General features: G+C 38.0%; 1 protein-coding gene across 14 annotated transcripts in view; it reads right to left on the bottom strand.

The window, feature by feature from the left end:
* The window catches only part of IPO11 (importin 11), an 820,387-nt gene that overhangs the window by 606,011 nt on the left and 196,066 nt on the right, over positions 1-18,310 (bottom strand). For 8 of the 14 annotated variants that reach the window (XR_014831432.1, XR_014831435.1, XR_014831431.1 and 5 more), the window contains exon 28: positions 12,394-12,478. Coding sequence is in view for 3 of the 14 variants with exons in the window: in XM_021077043.2 (XP_020932702.1) it covers positions 1,616-1,780; positions 12,394-12,478 (250 nt within the window). In the remaining 11 variants the exon portion in view is untranslated. Of the gene's footprint in view, positions 1-410; positions 3,820-12,393; positions 12,479-18,310 lie in introns of those variants that run through there. The other 6 variants (XR_014831429.1, XM_085002403.1, XR_014831428.1 and 3 more) reach the window with 3 other exon arrangements.

Genomic DNA, 18,310 nt, shown 5'->3' with positions numbered 1-18,310 from the left:
TAAGCTTTTTATCAAGGTGGCTTTTTTTTTTTTTTAAGTAATATTTGCCATAGCACTATGATGAAATCTGTCAGGAATTAGAAAGTGAGTATATTACTATAACTGAAAACTGGGAGCATGTTTGCACATTTCTGATGGGAAGAGAGTCTCAAATGAAAATAATTAAATCAAAAAAAGAAATTATTCTTCTTAGATCAGTCTTAAAGACTGAGTCAAATAAAGAAGCTTCTGGTCTTTAAATAAAAAGAAAAACTAAAAAGGTAACTAAGATCTGCTACACACAGCACTGCCACCTGCTAGAACAGAGTCAACATCACAGCATGAAAGAAAACCTCCCTTTAAAAGTCACTGGGCAATCTTTGAGAGCTTATTTTTTGTGGGGCAGGAAAAATAATCAGACAAATCAAAGGTGAGGTATCTTTGGAAAATTTAATATGGACCATATCTTCTTTCTCTTGCTGAAAACATCAAATATTCCCACACTTTTTGGGTTCTACAACATACAAAGGGGCAGTGGGTTTCCTGCAGTTACATACTGTATCTTTCTATAGAAAGATCATTTTCCAACCTTGCTTTTGAATATTTCCTTAAAAATGCTTTAAAGGTTCCTTACAGTCAATGGCAAGTAAAACAAAGTAAGGCTTTATTTTCTCCTTTTTCCCCTTTTTTTGGTACTGCATGTTGGAGGAATAAGGAAGGAAGACTTGTCACATCAGTGTTGGTAACCTGGGGACTGCTGCTGGGTCCTCCAGGGGAATCCATTTGTCACGGCCCTGGTGCACTGGGGAACCTGAGGCCGGTAAGTGCTGAACAGCCTGTCAGAGCCATGTCAGAGCACAGGGGTCTGTGAGCTGCCAATTTCTCTCGGTGTTCACAAGGCTCCTGGCCTCCAAGAGTAACAAAGGAACTGGGACTAAATCAGGATCAGAGGTCTCCCAGCTGGTACTGCAGTACCACAGGTTCATTTCTGCGGGCCTCACAATGTGCATTAAAACACTAAAAGTAATTACTGAAAATAAAGTGAGAAAAAAAATTCCTTTACTAACTTCCATATCAAACTACTAGAATGAAAATAAAAGCATTTGTCTGATAAAACACATTTTCTATGTCAGATGAAAGCAATTCCTTTGCAAGATAAACTCCCTAATGTATATTTGTCACTATTTATATACTTTTGCTTGGTGCACAAATTCCTTTAATTGCATCATCTGAAGAGCTTTGTCATTTTTCAAATTTGTAGTTTCAAGAGCTTAAAAAAGGGATAAGGCAGCCAAATTTAACTAATTTTGGTTGCAGAAGAACATCTCAGACATTAACCTTCTTCTTCTCAGGTGTTAAGAGTACATGATTAAAAGGTAACAGTTTCTTAACAGGAAACTAAGCAGCTATTGTCAAATCTATCTCTAGTAAACACAGGGCCCCTCATAAATATAAAATTAAATTGTTTTGAGGAATAGGTTTGTGATTTTAGTTATGTAGGATTTACATTTATTCGCTGAATTCTGTGGTAAAAAAAAAAAAAGTGTAGTCTTCCAATCTTTCTTTCAGGCATCATCTCAGCAGGCTTTCACACACAGATGGCAGGCTGGGCTCCTCAGCCACACGTCAGGTGCCCTCAGAAGCCCTGCAAAAACTCCTGTAGCTGGGTGACGATCTCCGTGTCCACCGTTTCCATGAGGGACTGGAAGCCTTGCTCTCCCAGCAGCTCCTGCTGGGCCTTGAGCTTCTCGTAGATGAACTGCTGCAGTGACACGGTGTGCACAGGGTCCTTCAGGGCCAGCTGCGGGACAGAGAGGAGCCACACTGTGTCAGAGAGCCAAAACAAGTCCCTCGTATGTGCGAGTGTCTAAACTCTTTGTCATCTCTTTCGCAGCAGCAAAAGTGCTTCTGTCTCCCTTCTTACAAGGGTTTCTAAAGCAGCCTCATGGTAAAAAAGTTTGGGCCTCTGAGCTTAAGTCATCTGATTAGCTCAATTTTTCAACAGCTGAGGGTTTGTCCATGTAAAGAATCAAAACTTGGTGGAACAGAACATGCCCTAAAAGGAACAGAACATGCCAAAAACTATTTAAACCCAATTATCCCGGGTTCCTGGTAGGAAGATCAGGTACTATACTGTGGCAGCTTAGTGAGGCCCTCAGGACTGACAGAGGAAACCGTGCCGCATCCTGGAGTGCCACACTGTTTATACTCATGTATATGCTTCTGGTTAAAAAGACAGAGAGAGAGTGATAAAGAAAAATATATATAAAGATAGATTTTTAACAACCCAAACAGGTGCTCCTTCTCTCCCACTGGAATACTTAAAAAACAAAAGAAATATAATTAAATTTAAAAACTTATTTATCCACTTCCTAAAGATGTTAATCACAACAGAAAATATTCTGGCTTCTTTTCTTTTCTGTGCCCGTGGCATGTAGATACACATACATACATAAATACACAGTAAGTACTGCTCTTTGCACTTATCACACAAGAATTTTAACACATTTTAAGAATTCTAAACCAATTTATGTCATAATTTTTTTTTGTTAGAGGCATGGTAAAGTAATCATAGTCTAGTTTAAATACAATTCTAACAATAATTTTGCTGAATAATCTTTCCCAAACACTTTTCCATATTACTGTATATACAGCCTTTCCTCTACATTTTGGATTATTTCTTTAGGATATCTATCACTATAACCAAAGAATTACTAACCATTGCTTTAAGTGTTCATTGTTTTCATTATCAATAATGCTGAACAGATGCAAGGTTTTAAGTAAAAAGCACGAGTTTCTGTGTGAGAAATGTTTCTCTTTCTTTACTGAGATGCAATCAGGGATGATTGAGTCAGATCTCCTTTGAGCAATGTAAACAGATTTTAAAATAATGACCACAAGTAGATAATGCAAATGAGAGTCCAGGGACATAAGAGGCATGAATTTGAAATTAAACCATTATGTGACCATTCCAGAGTCATGGGGTAAATCCAAGGCAAGGGTAATTTCACAAACCCATTACCCTAGGGGGCAAAAGAACAGCAAGAAGAACTGCAGACACAATCCCTGCATTCACAAGCCTAAAGATACCTTTCTACAAAATACAAAGAAATGAAAGATGAACACTTAAAAATATTTGCTCTCTTAAGGAACATGCAATAATGTTCACTATTAATTACTAAGAAACAGACTTCTTACTAAAGAAGACGTGAATTTTGTTGAAACATCATGAATTATTTGTAATCAAAAACAACCTGCTACAATATGAGTATGAAAAGAAGCTGAGCTTAAAGTTGATGTTCGACAAGTCACTCCAACTCCTTGAAACAAAGCTTAAGAGTGTGGTTTAAATGCTGTTTCAATTTGCTGTAAGAAACTGTAAAAAGTTAACTTACCACACATCTCCATGCTTTAATTTTCAACAGATCAATAAAAAGGAAAAGTAACACCACATTAAAACCTACACCAGAATGGCAAATACTAGGTCAGTATATTTTTGTAAAGTGAATTGATCAATCATGAGAAGATTAAAATATTTATCTCTTTTGAAGGGAGAGTTGTGGAAGAAGAAATTACATACAGAACATCCAACTGTATACATTAAAATATTTTAAAGGAGTTCCTGCTGTGGCTCAGCAGGTTGGAAGAACCTGACTAGTATCCATGAGGATGCAGGTTCGATCCTGGGACTCGCTCAGGGCGTTAAGGATCCGGTGTTGCTGCAAGTTCTGACACAGGTCATAGATGGGGTTCCGATCTGGTGTTGCTGTCACTGTGGTGTAGGCTGCATCTCTGACTTGACCCCTACCCTAGGAACTTCAATATTCTATGGGTGCAGTCCTAAAAACACCAAAAAAAAAAAAAAACTCAAAAAAAAATTTTTCTAGTTAAAAAAAATTAGCAATTAAATGTCTGTTTTGGCTTGTGGTAGACATTAATTAATCATGGCTATTAATATCTTCTTTCAAAGAGATACATGAAACAGACTGACCAAATGATTCTCTAGAGAAGAATTATTGATGCGTAGGCACTAAAAATCCAGATATCATTTCTTTGAATGCAACATTGCCTAAAGTCACTAGAATTAAGAGAGCCTGAATTCACTAACAACATTTTCAAAACTATTACTTTTGTACAGATAATGTCCACCTAACATAATGAACTTATTTATCTAATTTAATGTGAAAAAATACAGAATGCCTACTATGTTTACCAGGTGGTATGTTCTTAAGAAAATGATTTTCTATTGTAATAAATAAACTGCAATTAGGAAGATGATGCTGCTGTTGAACATTATATATAAACAAACATAAAGAGACTCTAAAAGATGTAGATATCAGAGAAGACTGACCAGGGAGCTCAGCTCCCAAGGAATGACATGGTGTTGAATGCTCTTTCTCCTTGCCTCCCAAATCCCACATTTGGGGCTGAAGAAGCCAGCAGCCTGGGAATGCCAATGAGCAGAGACCAAAAAAAGGCTGCATTAAAAAGTCTACTTTCTAGGCAAAGGAAAAGGAGAGGGTCCACAGAGCAAGACAGCAACCTTTTAGAGAATAATTGTTCTACTTCAGCTAAACATCACAGAAGAAACTGTTGGCCCCACCCTCACTCACACCAGGATATTACAAGGATTCAACTCAACACCCCTACCCCATGCCGTGGGAATCCTAAACTCTCCCCTTCTTCACCCAGGGTGGTATCAGTGGAGGCCTAGTGGGGATCATGGCCTTCTTCCCCCCTGCCCACCCCGTGGCAGTATCGAAGTGGCCACCCCATTTCTCCTGCCAGAGCATTCTCAAAAGAAGCCAGCTGAAACAAAAGGTTTAAATAAGACTTGGAGTCTCATAACATAATACCAAAGATGTCCAAGTTTCAACAGAAACTACTCACAATACCAAAGTGGGGGGCATGGGCAAGAGGCAAGTGGATTTAATTACAAAAGGACAACTGAGGGGTTGTGCTGTATTCAATGTTACAGACTCATTAATGTGACTCATTAATGTCAATATTCTGCTTGTGAAGATGCAGTTTTGTAAGATGTTATTGCTGGAGGACATGGACAGCAACAGGTGATAAACTTCAGAGCTCATAAATTTGGCAACCTCAACCACCAGGAATACAACAGAAGGCAAGGAATTAACTTCTGAGGGTGAACCATCAAAATCGTTTGGCATTATACGCCCAAATTTAAACAAATCAGTCATTACAGAAATCTTATAAAATCAAATTATTTATTCTTCTTTCCAACAGATTTGTAATTGGTAGAATTAGATGCAGGTTTGCTTAGATGCAGTTTTGCTTATATGCACAAATATAAAGAGGAAAAAAAACCTGCTACTAGGAAAACAAAAGCAGCAATAGCAAGGCACAACTGACAATACAGAAATGTTGGGAATAATGGGAAGGCAGAAAATTATTAAAACACAGACCCAAACTAGATGGTATTTTGGATTGAATTCTGCAACTAAAAGCAGCAATGGAACACTGACGAAATCTAAATAAAAGTCTGGAGTTTAGTTAATAGTAATACACTAAAGCTGGTTTCTTAGCTTTGATAAATGTATAATGGTAATGTATGATGTTTGACATTAGGGAATGTCAACAATGTCAGTATCCATGAGACCACTCTGTACTATTTTTACTACTTTTCTATAAGCCTAAAACTATTTCAAAATAGAAAGGTTGGGAGTTCCTGTCGTGGCTCAGCAGAAACAAATCTGACTAGGAACCATGAGGTTGCGGGTTGGATCCCTGGCCTCACTCAGTGGGTTAAGGATCCAGCGTTGCTGTGAGCTGTGGTGTAGGTTGCAGTCAAGGCTTGGATCTGATGCTGCTGTGGCTGTGGCGTAGGCTGGCAGCTACAGCTCCAATTTGAGCCCTAGCCTGGGAACTTCCATATGCTGCAGGGGCGGCCCTAAAAAAAATGAAAAAAAAAAAAAAAGAAAAAAAGAAAGGTTGTTCATCTTTATGCCAGTGACCATACTGTTTTAATTACTGTGGATTTGTAATATATTTTGAAATCAGCAAGTGTGATGCCTCTAGCTTTGTTCTTTTTCAAGACTGTTTTGGCTGGTTATTCAAGGTTTTTCATGCTTCCGTATGGATTTCAGAATTGTCTTCATTTCTGAAAGAAATGCCATTGGGATTTTGATAGGAATTGCAATGAATCTAATGTTGCTTTGGGTAAAAAGAGCATCTTAACAATATTAAGTCTTCCAAACCATGAACATGGAGATTTGTGTCTTCTCAAATTACCAATGGCATTTTTCACAGAACCAGAACGAATAATTTTAAAATTTGTATGGAAACACAAATGACCTTGAATGGCCAAAGCAATCTTAAGAAAGAAAAACAGAGATGGAAGAATCAGGCTCCCTGACTTCTGTCTACACTACAAAGCTACAGAAATCAAAACAATATGGTTATGAGCACAAAAACAGACCAATGGAACAGTAAAGAACAGGACAGAAAGCCCAGAAATAAACTCGCACTTATGCTAGATGACAAAGGAGGGAAGAATATATAACAGAGAAAGGACAGTCTCCTCAATAAGTGGTGCTGGGAAAACTGGACCAACTCATGCCAAAAAATGAAACTAGAACATTCGCCAACACCATATACAAAAATAAACTCAAAATGGATTAAAGACCTAAATATAAAACTCTTAAGAGGAAAACATGGTCAGGACACTCTTTGACATAATTTGCAGCAATATCTTGTTGGATCCATGTCCTAGAGTAATGGAAACAACAACAAAAACCAACTGGAACCTAATTAAACTTAAAAGCTTTTGCACAGGAAAGGAAACCATCAACACAACAAAAAGACAACCTAGAGAATGGAAGAAAATATTTGCTAACGATATGACCAACAAGGGATATATAAAATATACAAACAGTTCATATAGCTCAATTAAAAAAAAACAAAACTAAACAATCAAAGAATGGGCAGAAGACTTAAATAGATATTTCTCCAAAGACATACCGATGGCCCACAGGCACATGAAAAGATGTTCAACATCACTCATTATTAAAGAAATGCAAATCAAATCTACAATGAGGTTATCTCCTCACACCATCAGAATGATGATCATCGAAAAGTCTACAAATAAATGCTGAAGAGGGTGTGGAGAAAAGCGAACTCTCACTGCTGGAGGGAATTTAAAATGGTACAGCCAAACCAGTATGGAGATTTCTTAAAAAAAAACTAAAAATAGAGTTACCATATGATCTAGCAATCCCACACCTGGGTATACAGCCAGAGAAAACTCTACCTCAAAAAAATATATGTAGGGAGTTCCCATTGTGGCTTAGCAGATTAGAAACCTGACTAGGGTATCCATGAGGGTGAGGGTTTGATTGTTGGCCTTGCTCCGTGGGCTAAAACTCTGGCACTTTGGTGGGCTGTGGTGTAGGTCACAGAGGCAGCTTGGATCCCATGTTGGTGTGGCTGTGGTGTAGGCTGGCAGCTGCAGCTCCAATTCGACCCCTAGCCTGGGAGCTTCTGTGTGCCACAAGTGCAGCCCTAAAAAGCAAAAAATACATGTACCTCAGTGTTCACTGCAATACTATTGTAACACCCAAGACATGGAAACAAGATAAATGTCCAGAGACAGATGAATAGGTAAAGAAGTTTTGGTGTATATAGTATCTTATATATTACTATTTATTATAATAATAATACATATTATATATATTATAGTATAGTATTTTTATACAATGGAATATTACTCGGCCATAAAAAAGAATGAATTAATGTCACTGGCAGCAATATAGATGAGCTAGAGATTATCATATTATATCAATTAAGTCAGAGAAAGACAAATATCATATGATATCACTTATATGTGGAATCTAAAAAAATGGTACAAATCAACTTATTTCCTAAAGAGACTCACAGACAGAGAAAACAAGTTTATGGTTACCAAAGGGGAAAGAGGGAGGAGGAGTAAATTTGGAATTTGAGATTAACAGATATAAACTACTGAATATAAAATAGATAAATAAGGACCTACTGTATAGGGGCCTATACACACACACACACGTACGTGTATATATATATATAAAAAACTGATTCACTTTGTTGTATACCTGAAACCTGTGTATCAACTATACTTCAATTAAAAAATAAAAATAAAAAAGTGCTTTCTTAGCAGGTATTACTGTAATGGGGTGGTGCAGGCCTGTGGCTGTTAGTGCATGCTATCAGCATTAAGACCACTAGTGCAGGGCAGTAAGAGGTCTCTCTGTACCAACAGTGAGTCTCCCAGGGGTCCTCGTGGCATGGAGTGCAGTGACAAGCAGATTGAGGTCTTCTCCTACAGGCTCTCTGGCCTCTGGCAGGTAGATCTGGAGGGCCCGGGAAAAGGCTGAAAGCTGTGTCCTGCAGAGCTCCAGAGCCCTCACTGTGGCTGGCCAGTGGCCAGGCCCAGGCCCATCTCCACAACCTAATGGCAGTGGCAATCTCCCACAGTCCATGGGACCTGGATGACATCTGCACAGCCTGAGGAGCCTGAAGGCTGGCTGGGTCTAGGCACCTTGCTCCCTTAGTGATGACAGCTGGCCTGGAGGGTACTGCCAGTTGACATCCGTCTGTTCAGTCAGGCCTGGGCACTGGTGTGAGGACCTACACAGGTGCTAGATGAATACGCACAGGCAAGGTAAACAGCTCGCATAGGGCTCCCCTCCTCTTAGCCAAGACCTAAACCTTGGAGGGTGAAAGTTGATGCTTGGAACCTTGAACAAGTAAAATGAGAGGTAACGATGTAGCTTTGCTTATGGATTTGTCCACTCTGCTTATGGTATTTGTTAAGTGTTAAAAGCCTGAAGGAGACATGGAGACAGAATTTAATGCTTCCCCTCCCCTTTTCTTGTACATTACATCTTTAGATAAAAAGTTACAGAACAGAGAATAACATTTGTTTTGATGGAAGTTTGCAGGAACATTAGTAACCTGACCTACATGGACAGCTGCAAGAACAAAGGATCCAACACCAAGAAGTTTGCAACAACAAACCACACCCCTCCCTCACCTTTCCTATAAAAGACTTTGCTGAAAGCCTTTAAGGAGTTCCGTTTTTAAAGGCATGAGCCATCTGTCTCCTTGCATGGCCCTGCAATAAACCTTTCCTTGTTCCAAACTCCAATGTTTTGATATTGTGTGGTATTGTCAGACACATGAATTTGCATTCACTAACAGCAAAAAGTTGCCAGAAAGCATTAATACATTCAAAAACTACAATTTGAGAAATTTCAACTTATGCCCAGTATGTCACATTCCACAATAAAGAAATTGTAAGCAACTTAAAATATTAATGTATTAGCTGAATTCTTTATAGAAGTCATGAAATTATCATCCTACTACTGGAATATACCGGACAGAGAGGAAACTTAGAAATGAAATGAAACACTTGAGCTGTGTTCAATCTCCACAGAATTATTTCCCCCCAAATGGATAGTGCAGTGAAGCGCTGGATAAAAAAAGCACAAAAGAGATCAAAAGTCTGGCTTTCCTAAATAGCTTTCCTAAATGGCAATTTTATCCTTATTTAAGATGAAATATAAAGAATTCTCATAAACTTATGGAAAATCATCTGGCATACTTGGTATAATATTAATCATCCATCTTTTTGAATTACGATCACCAGTGCTTTCCTCTACCAAAGCACCTCCTGAAATGAAGACACCACCACACATTTTAGGGACCACTTTGAGACAACAATAAAAGCAAGTAAATCAGGAGCTCCCGTCATGGCTCAGTGGTTAACTAACCCAACTAGTATCCATAAGGACACCGGTTCCATCCCTGGCCTTGTTCAATGGGTTAAGGATCCGGCGTTGCCATGAGCTGTGGTGTAGGTTGCAGACATGGCTCAGATCCCGCATTGCTGTGGCTGTGGTGTAGGCGGTGGCTACAGTTCCGACTGCCTCCCTAGCCAGGGAACCTCCATAGGCTACAGGTATGGCCCTAAAAAAAAAAGAGAAAAAAAACTTTTGATGCTAGATTGGTTTTTCTTTTAAATAATAATTCATAATCATCTACCAGCAAACACTTCCCTTTGAAAATACAACCAAGACACACCTAGCTAGTTTTCAAAAATGTTCTAATGTTAAAAACAATACAAGAATGATGATATAATTATGAAAAGAAAGCATATAATTTATTCTTATAACCCTGAAGATACAATGAAACTAATTTTGTTTGTTACTGGAAAATTAGCACTGTATTCATAATTAGATTTATTCAAGGCTAAGCTACATAATTCCAGCATTAATCATAAATGCCACAGTATCATCAGCCTACAACTAAGCCTTAAGTCTAAGGCAATGAAAAGCTTAGTAGAGATGACAGTATTAATAGTTATTTAATTTTACATCAAATAACCACTGGTGACTGATTTCAAATAAAATCAGCCATTTAAGAAAATGAAATGTTTTATAAATCAATACTATCTAAAATGGAACAATAATGATAAAATAGTGATCTCTCAAAATTTAGGGTCACAAAACTAAATTAAAGAATTTTAAGTGTTATTTCTAAAACTATTGTTCTTACACTATTCTTTGAGATAATATGCCACTTACCTTCAAAATAAAGTTAGAATTAAAACTACTACTATATGATCTTAGGATTCTATATGGAATGAAAAAAAAAATTGGGGGAGATTTGCAATAGTTAGATCTACCAGATTAACTATATCACTACAATGTGCACAAAAGCTCATGCCCAAAAAGAAGCAGAATATCTATTATTCATTCACAAGATCAGAACCTTATTAAGAAGAGTGGTATCATATTTTTCTATAATACCAATGATATATTCAAGGCTTAGAAAAGTAGAGGTGAAAGAGGGGGAAATAACTGTTATACCAAAAGGGTATCATCACTCTAAGAAAAAAAAATACATTTTCTATGTAGTTATGATATCACATAGCAGTTTCATTTCATGGGATAAATACTTCCAGAGGTATACTCATGAAAACTTCACTAGGGCACTATACACTGGGGAAGGAAAGGAGTGATATTAAGAGCTAAAAAAAATAATAATTTTTAGCTCCTAGGCCCTGGGAATTCATTCACCCAATTTCCCCCTCACTTCTCAGATAAGGAAACAGTTCTCAAGAGACAATGTGACTTACTTAAGTTACAATTAACAGTACAAACAGGACTGGAATTCAGGTTTTACAAATTCTTGATACCGTCCTTTCCTCTACACTAGTGCCAGATGATATCTAGCATAAAAGCCAAATAAAATGGATTAAACTCAAACACAGTTTAAAAGAAGGCTGTCAGAGCAGTGTAGTGTTAGCTATACAATGAGGAAGAAGCCCTGAGGGTTAATGTGGGATAATTCAAAGAGTAAATATCATGAGTAGACTAACAAAATGATAGCTAATACACAGTCATACTTGGAGCTCAGCATTATCTCATAACCATTTTATATATTAATTTATTTATTCTACTTTTGAGGTAGATAGTTTTTTCTCAATTGCAAATAAGGACAGAAGGCACAATGCAGCTCATAACCAGTGAGGTCAGGAGACCAGAGGAGATTCCAAGAGAAAAGGTTTACCTACATTTTACATTTTATATTCATGTGTCAACATATTTAAAATTTCATGATTATAAATAATTTTATTGTCTTTTTTTTTTTTTTGTATTTTCTCCGGCCACTCCCGCAGCATATGGAGGGTTCCCAGACTAGGGGTCTAATTGGAGCTGTAGCTGCCGGCCTACACCACAGCCACAGCAACAAGGGATCCGAGCTTCATCTGCGACCTACACCACAGCTCATGGCAACGCCAGATCCTTAACCCACTGAGTGAGGCCAGGGATCAAACCCACAACCTCACTGTTCCTAGTCAGATTTGTTAACCACTGAACCACGACGGGAACTCCTATAAAAAATTTTAAAAGGAAGAGATTTTAGATATTTCCTATTTTTGTTTCTTTTCCTTATCAGATTCCTGTAGAGAGAGCTATGGTTTTTCAAAATGATTTAGCAGTTAATTTAAAGGCATTTTTATAAAACCTTGTAATACATTTCAGAAAAAAATCATTCCAAGACTCGTGAAATAACAGGGAATAAAGAAATTTCAGTCAATCTCCTCAAAACAGAATAATTAGCATTACAACTTAAATAAGGTTTGTGGGTCACACAGTTTCTATAAAAAAAGGTGTAAACCCTCTGCTAAGACAAGAAATAATTATTTCAGATCAAGAGTCAGACTCAACACTCTGTACTTAGGAATACAATTTATCTCTTTTAGGAGGACACTGCAAATTACAAAACTCAGCTTGCATTAATTCTGCAACAGAGAATGATGGATGGACAGATGGAAGAATACACCACCAGATATTTCTGAACTTCCAGAATACAATAACATATATTTTATTAGCTGCTTTTGTATCTTACCATCTTTTTCCTCTTATCCTGTTCTGTGGGTGGCTCTTCATCTTCTGTTACTTTTGGTTCTTCAAGATGAGACATTAACATACAGCTGCAGTTTTAAAAAATGTTTGAAATAAATTAACATACTAAAAACAAACCATCAAAATATTGAGAACAAAAACGCCTCTATGTACCAGTAGGTGAAGAATAGTTGAATAAATTAAATTAGATTTATAATTAAAAATTTTATTTATGAAAAGATATCTCACTTTAAAAATGGCCGCACTAAAGAGTTCCCGTTGTGGCTCAGAAGGTTACAATCCCAACTAGTAATCTGGCCTCACTCAGTGGGTTGAGGAACCAGCATTTCCCTAAGTGGAGGTGAGGATCATAGGTGCGACTCAGATCCTGCTGCCTTGGTTGTGGCTTAGGCCAGGAGCTACAGATCCGATGTGACCCTTAGCCTGGGAACTTTCATATACTGCAGGTATGGCCCTAAAAAACAAACAAAATACATAATTTTTAAAAATAAATAAAAAAATTAAAAGGGCCACACTAAAAACATTTAGAGCATTTTGCTCAAGTATTTAGAGAGTAAACTGTAGGAAATTTATTTATAGACAATTTATGAACCATAGATGACTTGAAAAAACAAAGTGTTGCCTTTTATATCTTTCTAAAAAATGATACCAACACTTAAGATTAATAATCCTCCTTTAAATACTATTCTTCATACATCTAGATTATTACATATGTTTCATAATAGTAACAACAATTTAAACAGTAACATCATTAAAACATTATCAAGTAAGGATAACCTGACCCCCTTGCTGTACAGTGGGAAAATTAAAAAAAAAAAATTATCAATTATGTCACAATCTATTCTATGCTCCAAATGACATTACTATGCTATGAGGAACTTCTCACCGATGGCACTGTACCTACAGGACAGTTATAAATCATTTTATTTTGATTATCTGCACCACTGCTCTTGATCATTAGCAGAGATAATAGAAATATAGCTTCCTATTCATTCAACATTGGTTCCAGGGAGACAAGATATGAATATTGTGTAGTGAATCAAGTTCATAGAACAAACTTCACTGTTCTTAATTTAGAACAGAATTCAGTAATTTATCAGAGTCATGGGTTCCTAACCAATAAACTATAGTAAAGGAAGCCTGGTTTCTCTTATGTATTGTGGCAAGTACAGGGGAAGGACAATTCCTGACTCAGGTGTGTAAATAACTTTTGATTCAGGGTTAAAGACAAGTGCTGACACCAGAAGCTTGATGAGGCTTATTTTTGCTGGGGATAGGAACATTCTTTTCTCCTTATCCCCTACCATTAAAAAAATAATTTTGGGAACAACTGTCTCTGACCCAGTCAGTACACCTAGTGGGATCAAGCAGTAAGAACCTTAAACTTGAAATCAGAAGCCCTGAAAAACAGTAAGAGCTCAATCTTGAATTCACTGCATGGCTTTAACCTCTTGGAGCTGCAATGCTTTCTTTCATCCATGGATATACAGTTGACTCTTCAACAACATGGATTTGAACTGCAGGGATCTAGTAATACACAGGTTTCTTTCAATAGTAAATACTACAGTACTACATGATCCATGGTTGGTTGAATCTGAGGATGTAGAACCTGAAGAACTGTGGGTATGGATGGCCAACTATAGGGTACATTATTCAGGTTTTTTGCAAAGGGTGGGTGCCCTTAACCCCTGCATTGTTCAAGGGTCAACTGTAAACTGATTTATCATTAGTTGGCCAAAGAACTCTGGCACAAAGTTGGAAAATTATGACTAATGACCTCAACCACAAAAGTATTTAATAAATTGTTATGTCTAGAAAATGCTAGATCCTAGTTTGTATTTTAGAACTGAATAATATGATGGAGTTCTTTCACACTAACTATTTTAAGCCAGCCTACAGACTTGAATTCTAATTGCAATGAATCTGGATCTCCATGGAAGTATGGTTTATTTTATTTTATTTTATTGTCTTTTTGCCTTTTCCAGGGCCGCTCCCGTGGCATACGGAGGTTCCGAGGCTAGGGGTCTAATCGGAGCTGTAGCTGCCGGCCTACACCAAAGCCACAGCAATGTGGGATCCGAGCCACATCTGCAACTTACACCATAGCTCACGGCAACACTGGATCCTTAGCCCACTGTGAGGGATCAAACCCGCAACTTCATGGTTCCTAGTTGGATTTGTTAACCACTGAGCTACTACAGGAACTCCAGAAGTATGCTTTATATTGTATCAAACTCTTTTATTACATTCCAAAATCTGTTAACTTATTTGTATAGTAAATATAAATAAGTTCTCCCTTCCCCTAAGTTAAAAGATTTATTAGACTAATAATAAGGTATATTCTGGATATGAATATACACATATATTTTTTTTTCCAGAGAACAGGAAATTTTTACTTTGCCATTCTGCAAATGACATTCATTTGGGTCTCTGGAAAGTGGAAAGTGGGAAGAAAAAAAAAAAAAGAATTGAAAAGCCCACAGCTGAAATTCTCTCCAGCAGGATAATCTCCAGTTAAAAGTCAAATCTCATTTTGCTGACAAAGATTAAAGACAGGGAATCATGTTTTACATAAAAGATATGATGAAAATAGATTTCCAAATAAAATAAAACATGTGGGCTATGAATGTAATAATAGTAATTATAATACAATAATAAAAAGTTTAAAATAGAGACAACTAATATGTGAATATAGGCAGCCACCTGTAATTTCCTGCACTCATTCACTGACTACTATATCCAGGCACTCTAGCCTGCCAACTCAGAATCTTTCCTAACAAGAAACACCAACCAGCCAAGTACAACCAATAGTGTTAGCATGAAATATGAAAACTTTTAATTTATTTCTGGTTTAAAGGTCACGTTTCATTTAATCTATATAAACTGACTTCTTAATGTTATAATAAAACTAGAAGTGACATTATTCCATTGGTCCCTGTAGTGGACACTTAGGTTGCCTTATATAATCACTCTCCTTCCGAACAGAATTCTGAACGTGTCGGTTATCCTCCTCTTCCATGCCACCATTCACTCCAGAAAAAGCTGACTGGAGCCCCAGTGACACTAGTTCAGTGAGCAATCATGGTAATCCTATTCTCCTGGTCGATACTGCTTTCAACAGAAGCATGTTTAAGAAATTCTATCCAATTAGACATAAAGGGAAGTTTGATGAAATGACTTCTAGAAAAGTGTCCTTTGATGTTAAAAAGACATAAGGAGGAGTTCCCGTCATGGCACAGTGGAAACGAATCGGACTAGGAAGCATGAGGTTGTGGGTTCAATCCCTGGCCTTGCTCAATGGGTTAAGGATCCAGCATTGCCATGAGCTGTGGTGTAGGTCGCAGACATGGCTCGGATATGGCGTTGCTGTGGCTCTCGCGTAGGCCGGCGACAACAGCTCTGATTAGACCCCTAGCCTGGGAACCTCCATATGCTGCAGGTGCGGCCCTCAAAAGACAAAAGCAAAAAAAAAAAAAAAAAAGACATAGGAAAAGAGGATTACTTGTCTGGCACTGCACTGCCATGAACTGTAATGCCTAGAACTACTTTGTGATGATGAGGGAAAGTAGCCCACTTAATGTGCTGAGGGGATCAAGAGAAGGAACCTGGTCTTTAAAGATATTGTGAGGTCATAAGGAGCTCATCTTGGAGCCTCTCACTTGCAGTTATTTTGCTGTAGGAATAACAAATTCTTCATTATTAAAGCCAGTTGACTCAGGGTTTCCCTTACTTGCAGCTGAAAATCCTTTTACAGTCCCTTATATAAATATCAAAAACTCATTTTTGGAGTTCTTGTTGTGGCACGGTGGTTAACGAATCCGACTAGGAACCATGAGGTTGCAGGTTCGGTCCCTGGCCTTGCTCAGTGGGTTAAGGATCCGGCGTTGCCGTGAGCTGTGGCGTGAGTCGAAGACGCGGCTTGGATTCTGCACTGCTGTGGCTCTGGCGTAGGCCGGTGGCTACAGCTCTGACTCAACCCCTAGCCTGGGACCCTCCCTATGCCGTGGGAGCGGCCCAAGAAATGGCAAAGAGACAAAAAAAAAAAAAAAAAGAAAGAAAAGAAAAAGAAAAAAAAGGCAAAATAAGACCAAAAAAAAATTTTTTTTTCCATTTCTGGCCTCAGGCCAAGAAACAGTCTCCCCCTCTTGATACACCTACCTCCTTCTACTTGAAAAATAGGAACTAGGTAATTCCTAACGCTTCTCCGTGCCCTGGTAGTTAGCAAGCCCAGGGCTGTTTTATATCCAGATGCCACATATTTGCCCACTCAAGGTTTCTTGTTTAAATTCCTTCAATACTGTGTTAATAATTTTCAGTCATAATGAGTATGTGCTTTTCATATTCATTGCTTCAGATCCTCTTATGACCACTAGACTGAATACAGGCAACTAATGAAAGGTTGTATATTAGCAGTATAGACAAAGTGCCATGAAGGAACAGAGATGGATTCAATGAATCCTTCCTGCGAGTACAGAGGGGAATCTTAGAGGTAGGTATTTGCCAAGCAGGGCAAGTCTAAGGGCATGACATGCCGAGGGGAAGAAACATTATGAGTCAAGCTGTGTGTATAAAAGGAAATGGTACATTTGGGGAATGAGGTGGAATCCAAGGAGGACGAGAAAAGGCCCATGATGTAAACTGAGGATCAAAAAAGAACAGTGCCCCTATCAACCATACTCTAAGAAACTGGGGGAGTTCTCACTGTGGTGCAACGGGATCAGTGGTGTTTCTGGAGTGCTGGGACAAGGGTTTGATCCCTGGCCTGGCACAGTGAGTTAACGATCACTCAACTGCAGCTTGGATCTGATCTCTGCCTCCGGAACTCCATATGCTGTGGGGCAGCCAAAATAGAAAAAATAAAAACAAACATTAAAAAAAAAAAAACTCTGGGATTTCAATTAAGAAATGGAGCAGACTGGAAAAAAAAAAAAAAAGGAGTTCCCGTCGTGGCGCAGTGGTTAACGAATCCGACTAGGAACCATGAGGTTGCGGGTTCGATCCCTGCCCTTGCTCAGTGGGTTAACGATTCGGCGTTGCCGTGAGCTGTGGTGTAGGTCGCAGACGCGGCTCGGATCCCGCGTTGCTGTGGCTCTGGCATAGGCTGGCAGCTACAGCTCCAATTAGACCCCTAGCCTGGGAAACTCCACATGCCGCGGGAGCGGTCCAAGAAATAGCAAAAAAAAGACCAAAAAAAAAAAAAAAAAAAAAGAAATGGAGCAGACTGGATCAATAAAGGAAGCATTGAAGAGTGACCCCAAAAAATTCATTATGACCAACACAAGTTAGGATAATCCACAGGAGATAATGTTAGGAACCAAGGAACCAAGGCTGCTTCTGATATTCTCTATTCCATTCTGGAGAGCTACCTGCTGGGTCAATGAATCAAGTAAACAGAGGAAAAAATGTTTTAAAAGGCCTACATTTCATGTTTATTTCAAAAAAACCCTACTTCCTTCATGGCTCATGTGTTTTACACTAACTATAAAAATCACAATTTATGAGTCTTTTTCAAATAAACTTTGGTGCCTCTAAATTTCCTGAAGTACTGGCTAAATCTCTTCCTTTTACTTCCCAAATTTTGGCAATAGGTTGTCAATCTCACTTCCCAATGTGCCTAAAAACAATATATTATTTAAGGGAAAAAGGGAAACCACTCTAACCAAAGACAAGCAGAAGGCAAATCACAAGACTTATTAATATATTTTCCAGGTTTAATGAAATAAGAACACTACTAAAATACAAACATATGAAGAAACATGCAAAAAGATGAAACTGGACCATATACCACACAAAATAATTAACTAAAAATGAAATAAAAAACTTGGACACAGGCCTGAAATAATAAAACTCCTAGAACAAAGCATAAGTGGTAACTTATGACATTGGTCTTGGTAATGACT

The sequence above is a fragment of the Sus scrofa genome, chromosome 16, assembly GCF_054392235.1.
Source record: "Sus scrofa isolate SSC_HxYL_T2T_F1_AM1 chromosome 16, Sscrofa_HxYL_maternal_Yorkshire_Landrace_v2.0, whole genome shotgun sequence".
Taxonomy (NCBI): domain Eukaryota; kingdom Metazoa; phylum Chordata; class Mammalia; order Artiodactyla; family Suidae; genus Sus; species Sus scrofa.
The sequence above is the reverse complement of the archived record's forward strand: the minus strand, read 5'-3'. Positions and strand labels throughout refer to the sequence as shown.